Genomic DNA, 9,332 nt, shown 5'->3' with positions numbered 1-9,332 from the left:
TGGATTCTTCAACCTTTTCCCGTCATTGACTTGATATAACGTACTTAGTTGGTTTAACCCTCCATGAGAGTTTTGAGGGCTGTAAATAAGACTCAGACACCACTTTTTTGGCTAGATCACATTACAGTGTAGTATACAGTACACACCATTATACAACCCGAGCTAGACAAGAGACCTCCAGGGATCAACACTTTACTCTACATAAGTAAATGGACTGAATTGTGTACGTAGAAAGCACTGACTGCCAATTGGACAAGAACCAAAAAATCATTTCCTCTGCCTTAAGATGTTAAATCTACAGTCTAGTCTTTGTGGTCATTTGTCACTTCCATTTCGCAACAACGTAAAAAAAAAAAACAATTGATGTATACTGTATTGATTAGTCATAAGTAGACCTTCTGAAATCATGAAAAATGGTCATGTCGAGAATGTTTTGGAGCAGCTTGTTCCTCTGCTTCCTTCACAAATTTACTGTTTCGCTGTCAAGACATGAGGGTGGAGTATTTAATGCATTTGCCTTACCTGCACATCAACAGTCTTCGAGATGATGTGGAAAAGACTCTTGGAAAACTATCATCTCACACATGCTCACATTTAAAGACACGTTATGGAGTTTTTAGTCACAGCCTGGTCTCAGACTGAGGTTTTACAAAGACTGAATTTTGCAGGGTCACTTTACAAAACTGCAACTAGATTCTTGAGACATTTTTTTCCACAATGCAGTTTTTTCCCCCATTGGGTAAAAAAATGGACCGATCCACAAATTGGGTCAATTTGACCCACCTTCTTGCATTCTTCTCCACACTTTCCTCTCTTAACACCACATGTTGAGGCTGCTTCTTCTTTTGGAATAAGTGTCCTATATCTCCTATCTCAATATTTCAAGTCATGTAGGACAACAATTATTGATTGTGGAGTATTTTTCCTGGAAAGTTTTGGACACATCATGAAAGCAAGCCATTTGAAGTACTTAAAGTGGGAATCAACCCAAGCATATATATTTTTTCAAGAATATGTTCCTAGCAGGCCCACTAGTTGAAAAACAGCATTCTGATACATACTGCGTTTGTGGAATATGAGTTAAGAAGCAAAATCCACCCCTTTTTAGCCATCTCAGGGAGCGGCCATTTTGTCACTTCTGTCGACTGAAAATGACATATCAACTGCTCAGGGCTCAGGTAACGACCAATCATGGCTCAGCTTCAGAAAACAGGTCAGCCGTGATTGGTCGTTAGCTGAGTTGCGATGTCATTTTCAGTCGACAGAAGTGACAAAATGGCCGCTCCCAGAAATGGCTAAACACGGGTGGATTAACTTTTATTCCACAAATGCAATATTTATCAGAATGCCCTGTTTCAACTAGTGGGCTTGCATAGAACATATTCTTAAAAAAAAAATTGTTTTGGTTGACTTCCCCTTTAAATTTGCTACTTACTTATTTCTTATTGACAACAATACACACGTCAGTACACTAAGATGAATATCACGGTGTATTAGTGACACACTCCTCCGTCCGCCAACATGGCTCACCCAGCGTTCCAAACTGCGACAGTGGTGGTTAGAAGTACACACAGAGTGACTTCCAACACATCGTCTATCAAAGATAAGGAGCCCTGCTTCCCGTAGTCCTCTGCACTCCTCTTGTGGAGAAAGTGTAACACAGCTTGACAGGTTTGACATAGATTTACCCATCTTGCAAATTTGTCCCACTTAGAAAGGAAGGCACTGAACTTCTACTCCCCAAAACACTCATTCCGCTATCTTTCCGAGCATAAAAGATGACAATGAGACAACCTGCCAAACGCTGCGACAGCTACTGTCACCTCTTCAATCCAGTTCAAGTTATACTGAAAGTTCACGTTGCCTTTGTGGTTGTCGTGCTTCGCTTTATGCTTAGCCTGAATGGTTGTAAAACGTCAGACTTCTGACATGCACATTCCAGCGGAACCTTGACACCATCAAGTTGTCATCGGTGTGAAAATAGGATTTGAATCAGGGAAATATACAGGAGTCCAAAAGAGTTGCTGAAATAATAACACGTGGGCAGCATGGTGACCCAGTGGTTAGCACAGGGGTCTCAAATATGAGACCATTTGCCCAAGGTGACATTTTGCGGGCCCCTACTTGACATCAAAGCTTAATGTTAGTGCGGCCCCCGCCTTTTTTGCCTTGTCCTTTGCCTTAGGCATTTGGATTTTTTGGGGTGTGTGTTTGTTTTAGTCACTTATGGGCTATCACTCAGGCTCATGACAGCTTTCTGCGAAACATCATTCTGAAGTGACACCAAGTGGAAGGAATAGATATCCTGTCATCCAGTTCCACCCATGTCTTTTTCAAAACCTGCAGTCAAGAGAAAGGTTGGCGACAACAACATCCAATTCTAAGAAAAACAGGGGACAGAATGTTTTTTGTTGAACACAGGGACACTGAAACGTGTCTTAAATGTACAGAGAAAGTCACTTTTGAGGCTTGGGTTTAAATGCTGGCGCTGGCCTTCCTGCGTGGAGTTTGTATGTTCTACCGGTGCTTGCATGGGTTTTCTGTGAGTTCTCTGGGTTCCTCCCATGTTCTAAAAACATGCACAATAGGTTCATTGACAACTCTAAATCAGGGGCTTTCAAAGTTTTTGGGTTTAGGGACACATTACATGGGAGGAGATTTTCCTCATATCCAAATTTCTAAATAAACAAAACGACCATGTGCACCACTAAATGCCATGGGATTTTTTTAAATTTTTTTTTAACAATTTCAATAATTTTTTTTTGTATTTAGCCATCATGACTAGCTGATGTGCACCGGGGCGCTAGTTTACAAAAACACAGTTGGTGTTGCCAACTTAGTGATTTGGTTGCTCTAATAAGCACGATATTCACATTTTCTGGCACCCACCAGTATTTGAGAAAAGAGTGTGAGAGAGCTAAAAGTGCTGAGTGCGTATAGGGATTTCGTCACAATCATATCAATTTTAATTGACCCAAAGCTAAGGTAGGGACGAGTAATTAGTTAGTTTAGTTGTTGCCACGCTGGATGTAGGTATACATTTTATTTAATAATACAACATATTTGCCAATTATTTTGTGGACACCAAGGTTACAGCTAGCAGACCCTATTTTCAGAACCACCGCTCTAAATTGTTAAGCGTAAACGTGAGTGTGAATGGTTGTGTTTTTGTGTTTTCCCTGCCACGAATGTAAGGTGTACCCCGCCTCTCGCCCTAAATCATCTGGGGTAGGCTCCTGCTCACTCGCATCTCTAATGAGGACAAGCAGTGTATAAAATTGATACTTAAATAATCAAGGAAAATAAGCATCCAATATGTGATGACTACAACATCAATTCACATATATCAATTTAATTATATGAATGAATAAGTATATATATAAAATGATCATATAATATACATTGGCGATACAGGTATTATGTATTGTAACTGTAAGTTTGGTCACTGTACACGTTACTGACCCTCGTCCACGGCAATGTGTTGTAAGAGAAGGAGTGGCATGTGCTGCATTCACTTGCTATCGGACATATAGCTATTCCTACCATTTGACGTTTTAGTTAACCGACTTGAAACAAAACGAAAATCATAGAATAATACATTTATAACGACGTTTGTCTAATCCTAATTACCGTATCATAAAAGTCATTGTCGGAAATATCTGGTGATCAGTTATCTCAAAGTGATCGCCCACAACACTGACTCGTTTGACGTGCCATTATTTAAATGCACCGTAATGGGGGCGGGGTTTAAAGGTTGCAAAAGAGACGCGCGCCTGTTCAGTTGTTGCATCCGACAACAGGCTAGCTGCTGCTTTATTTCACTCCCTTTGAGCAAAAATGTCCGTACGGTGTGTCGCCTTGACCCGGAACGCTTTGGCCATCAGGAACTCTGGCATTTTGGTGGTAAGTAAGTCGCCTTCAAGACCCTGCATTGACGTGTCTTTCCTGGACACATGTTATATAATGGAAACTCATGTGTGTCTCACATTGTAATGCCAAGCAATGCAATGTTATCATCATAATCAATTTTCTGTTTAAATGTAACTGAACAAGACATAAAATTAAATAACAGAATACCGTACAAGTCTCTGTACTTGGCCCTTATGTGGTAGCTAGTGCATGGTAGCATCTGAAACAGTTTTAAGACGTAATCGGGTAATATATTTTTAGATAGTAAATTTAGAAGCAAAAAGAAGTTTCAGCTCTTTTTACATTCAGACGTCATTGTCACAAAGACAGTTGGGTAACAAAGACAGCAACGTGATGTAACATGAGCACGCAATTTACGTTAGCGACCACTAAGGGGAGACTGTGTGACACAAAAAGAGTCGCTCAACGGCCACATCATTAGGTACACCTGCATCTTCCTTTTCAAAGAAAACAAAATAATTTTCAGAACATGTTAATACTGTACGGCAATACTTTTTTTTATTGCATTTTATCATACTATCATAATATTTTGACCCTATCGCATACCTAAATATAGTCAATAAAACATTAGAAAAATTGGTACAGCGATGGTCTGGATTATTGCAAACTGCAAGCACAAAAATAAAACAAACATGTATTGGAACTAATTAAATGTGTAGGTGTGCCTAGTGTTGTGTCTATTAATCTTACGGCAGATCCGAACAAAGTAAAGTCCTTAATCCGGTCCTCCGAGAAAGGGCCATGTGTGTTTCATAATTACAATTACAATATAATATTAGCAAATTCACCAACTGTTACATTTTCAAAGGTATTTTGTTAATTATAATCAAATTAATATAAATAATATTAACCTTTTGAATTATTAGTTTCTATTATTTTTTTTAATGGATTTTATGTATTTTCCTGTGTGCGTATGTATGTGTATGTGAAAGTGTATGTGCACGTGTGCGGCTGTGTGTGCGCTTTACCTTGACTATGAATGAGTTGGGCTATCTGCCTTCTCTGTGAGTGTGAATGATTGTTGTCTACACTGCCCTCCATACTTATTGCCACCTCTCATTAAGATGTGTTCTTTGGCTTCTGATAATTTTAAGTGTTTATTTCTACATAATGTCGGACCAAAATTTTAAAAAGAGGAAAATCCATCCTTTTATTCAAGTGCATATATTCAAAAGGGGAAAGAAATCCCACATTAAAAATCTTTTATGTCAAATCATGTGTGCTACAATGACCCCTGATGTTGATATTTTCTATAACTCCCTTTTGTCAACACAACAGCACCTAATCTTCTATAATGTTTCACAAGATGGGAGAATACAGAAAGAGGGACCTTCGACCATTTCTCTTTGCACAATCGCTCTAAATTATCCAGCGACCAGGGTCCTCTCCTCTGCCTTCTCCTCTTTAGCCCCCCTCCACAGGTTTTCAATGGGGTTGAGGTTTCTCCTTCTTTTAACACATCTTAACCATGGGTGCCAATAATTATGGAGGGCGCTGTATTTTAGTGGCCAGAAAAACATGTAAATTAAATTACATGTCAACTTCTCATTTACTGACAGTTAAATTTTATAGTTGTTGTTTGTTGTTGTTGTTATTGTCTATGATGCAGACGGTGCGCTATGCCCAGACTTTGGCTTCGCCTGCACCTGAAGCCAGGATAAAGAAGTTCCAGATTTACCGCTGGGATCCGGACACTGCTGGAGACAAGCCCCGTATGCAGACATATGAAGTTGACCTTAACACGTAAGACATGTGAAACATGGTGCTTCAGGGAAAAACAAAAATAACACGAGGTGCCACACAATAGCAGTAATCGCCTTTTAGCCACCTCGCCTCCATGCGGTACTGTATACTACATTTAAATTAGTACACCAAACTATGGTTTTATAAGCAAAAAAAAATCTTCACATGAATGTTATCAATGTAATATAGGCTCTGCGATTGGCTGGTGACCAGTCCGGGACCAATCACCATACACCGGCTGCGGTTTTGAACATATCTGCCACCTATAGGCAAGCATTTATTAAATGCTGCCTTTCAAATAAACATTGTACTCTCTGCAATTGATTAAATGCCCCAACACACTAAATGAGTTCAGCTGAACATTGGAGAGCGGTGTTCTCAGTTTCAAGATACTGTTTCAGTGTAACAGAAGTGCAAAGCAAGTGTTTAAGGAATTTAGGCAACATTTTCCAATGGATGTTTTGTATGGTCAGATCAATTTTAGCTGGACACTGGTACTTTATATAAGTGGCTACTGGCTACCCCTGATTGTACATGCACAGGAAAGTTTAAAACGGATGAGTGGATATGACAGTGTTTTGAATAGTTTCTCTTTATATACAGCTGTGGTCCGATGGTTCTGGATGCTCTCATCAAGATCAAGAATGAGATGGACCCCACGCTTACATTCAGACGATCCTGTCGAGAGGGTGAGGGACTAACTATAGCTGTTTTTGTCATGACAACTCAACTGCTTTTAAATGAACGGTACAAAATTGGGAATTTTGCTCTAATTACTGTAATGTTCATTCCAGGTATTTGTGGCTCATGTGCCATGAACATTAATGGGGGCAATACACTTGCATGCCTCAACAGAATTGACGACAACACAAACAAAGCCACCAAAATTTACCCGCTCCCTCACATGTATGTGGTCAAAGATCTCGTGCCTGTAAGTACTACAAGTTTGTTGAGTTGTGAGGGTTTTTTTTGTTTTGTTTTGAGCAGAACAACCACTGAATTTATGTATACTATTACTTGAGATTTAATTTCAGCAAAAAATGACATTTCCTATGTTAGTACATTTCGGTAGTGTTGATTAAACACATTTTCCCTACTTGTAATTAGCATCAGAAAATCCAGAAAATGTCTGCAGGGATTTTAGAAATAATATACCATGTACTATGTGAACTCCTTTTTTTTTTTTTTAACTTTCTCCAGGACATGAGCAACTTCTACGCACAGTACAAATCCATTGAGCCCTACCTTAAAAAGAAGGATGAATCCCAGGAAGGGAAGGACCAATATTACCAGTCAGTGGAGGACAGGCAAAAACTGGTAAATATAATCTGTATCAACTTTTGTCATGATCATTAAAGCACATTCCACCAAGTGGTACAGTTCATTTCAGCTCACCGCGTGGTTTAGAACTCTGAATCTGGTACATGGTTTGTAGGTGACAGATATGTAGCTGCATCGGCTGAAATTGGTACATCATTAGCACCACAACGCTGTAAACCACAAAATTTATTCAACGAACGAACAATCACGGCTCAGCTTCAGAGAACAGGTCAGCCATGATTAGTTGTTACCTGAGCCCTGAGCAGTTGTGATGTCATTTTCAGTCGACAGAAGTGACAAAATGGCCGCCCCCAGAGATGGCTAAAAGGGGTGGATTAACTGTTATTCCACAAACGGAATATTTATCGGAATGCCTTGTTTCAACTAGTGGGTTTGCATAGAACATATTCTTGAAAAAAAATGTTTGGGTTGACTTCTGCTTTAAATACTTAAACACTGAGAACAAATATAGTTGTATGCATGTTATTGCACATGTGACAAATGATAATATATAATTATATATAATGTTTAATCGTCGCTGTCCTGTGAAAAACACTTCTCCAATTTTGGAAACTTTTTACATTTTCACTTTAATGCGATGTCTGTAACGCAGAAACATGATTCATGTAAAAATAAGAAAATGAAAAAAATGGAGATAAGTGTTTTTCACATGATGTACCCCTTCCTCTTCTGCTTTGCTTCTTTCCATCTCAGTTTGTGAATGAGCAGAGTGATATGCATTGCCATAAACAATGTAACTTATTTTGTGTGAAAAATATGGTGGTCAAAGAGTCTCAGTACTGGACAGGTGAACCCAGGGGACGTGCAAGTGCAGTACTTGTCTCACCCCAGCTGCTGTCAACCTACGCAACACCATTTGACTGATGTTCTTCTGCATCATATTAGAATAAAATTATGCGTACCACCAAAATGTACATTTATATGATGTGTTCAACCCAACAGGACGGCTTGTACGAGTGCATCCTGTGTGCATGCTGCAGCACCAGTTGTCCTAGCTACTGGTGGAATGGGGACAAATATTTAGGACCTGCTGTCCTCATGCAGGTATTGTAAAACAATTCAGGATATGTACTCTCAGGGTATTTTTACTCTTCTGAGTTCATGTAATAGGAGACACGGTATGCATTGTCATTTTTTTTTGTATATAAGTTTCAAGGTGTTTTAGTATCATGACCGTAACAGTCTTTTGTCAAAATAGACGCCAGATCAAGATTTACAACAAACTTGTGTCACTGATATCAGCCCGAGGGACTGCCCCATATTATACAAGTTTTGTTAGTTATTATTATTCGTAGTATTACTTCATTAGTAGTGTATGGAGTTAATGGGAAATTAAACTATAATAGGGCAGGGAGGACAGACCAACTACTAGTGTTGTGAAGTTTTATTCTGAATACATTGTACAACAATAGGCGAACTTTGTGTTGTCACACAGGCATACCGGTGGATGATAGACTCTCGCGATGACTTCACTGAGGAGCGACTGTCTAAACTTCAAGACCCCTTCTCTCTCTACCGCTGCCACACTATCATGAACTGCACCAAGAGCTGCCCTAAGGTACTTTGAGAACTATAAACATTCTCTTTGTCCAGACTTTAAAATAGTTCTGCGATCTCACGGGCTCTGCTCTCCACAGGGACTCAACCCCGCAAAGGCCATTGCTGAGATCAAGAAAATGATGGCCTCTTACCAAGAAAAGAAAGCTGCTGCATTATGAACAGAGACACAAGTTAAGACAGCTCAACACCCATCAATAGTACTTCCTTGAGTGGAGTGGTAGAGAAGATCCGGTTGGAATTTTTGCGTGTGTGGGCACTTTAGACCATGCTGCAAAATGGTCATCATGTTCATTTTCACACCTGTTGCAATTAAAAACGGTTTATTTTTTAGTTGACAGCAAGTGGCGTAATGGCCGGCCCCTGATATGGGAAAAAAACGGGTGGATTGAAATGCTTAAAGAGGAAATCAACCCAAACATATTTTCTTTAGGAATATGTTCCCAGCAGGCCCACTAGTTGAAACATGGCATTCTGATTAATACTGTATTTGTGAAATAAGAGTTAATCCACTCGTTTTTAGCCATCTCAGGGGGTGGCCATTTTGTCACTTCTGTTGACTGAAAATGACATCACAACTACTTTAGAAAACAGGCGAGCTGTGATTGGTCGTTCCCTGAGCCCTGGGTAGTTGTGATGTCATTTTTAGTCGACAAATGACAGCATGGCCGCCCCCTGAGATGGGTAAAACGGGTGGATTTTGCTGCTTAACTCATATTGCACAAACGCACTATTAATCTGAATGCCGTGTTTCAACTAGT

The 9,332-nt window shown here is 39.6% G+C and overlaps 1 protein-coding gene across 1 annotated transcript; it reads left to right on the top strand.

Annotated features, from left to right (window-relative positions):
* The first annotated feature begins 3,734 nt into the window (after positions 1–3,734).
* Positions 3,735–8,954, top strand: LOC147153310 (succinate dehydrogenase [ubiquinone] iron-sulfur subunit, mitochondrial-like). Its single transcript, XM_086027524.1, has 8 exons — positions 3,735–3,903; positions 5,540–5,673; positions 6,277–6,362; positions 6,468–6,604; positions 6,874–6,990; positions 7,957–8,058; positions 8,450–8,572; positions 8,652–8,954. Exons 1-8 carry the CDS (start codon positions 3,838–3,840, stop codon positions 8,730–8,732), a joined length of 846 nt encoding a protein of 281 aa, XP_085883650.1. The 5' UTR covers positions 3,735–3,837; the 3' UTR covers positions 8,733–8,954.
* The last annotated feature ends 378 nt before the right edge of the window (positions 8,955–9,332 follow it).

This window comes from Filicampus tigris, chromosome 1 (genome assembly GCF_054856515.1).
Source record: "Filicampus tigris isolate MCC_2025a chromosome 1, RoL_Ftig_1.0, whole genome shotgun sequence".
Classification (NCBI taxonomy): Eukaryota; Metazoa; Chordata; class Actinopteri; order Syngnathiformes; family Syngnathidae; genus Filicampus; species Filicampus tigris.
This window is presented reverse-complemented; position numbering and strand designations above follow the sequence as displayed.

Coding starts and splice junctions, on each gene's coding strand:
- LOC147153310 (XM_086027524.1), top strand. CDS start 3,838: ATGTCCGTACGGTGTGTCGCCTTGACCCGGAACGCTTTGGCCATCAGG. Junction 3,904..5,539: donor GGAACTCTGGCATTTTGGTG/GTAAGTAAGTCG, acceptor TCTATGATGCAG/ACGGTGCGCTATGCCCAGAC. Junction 5,674..6,276: donor TATGAAGTTGACCTTAACAC/GTAAGACATGTG, acceptor CTTTATATACAG/CTGTGGTCCGATGGTTCTGG.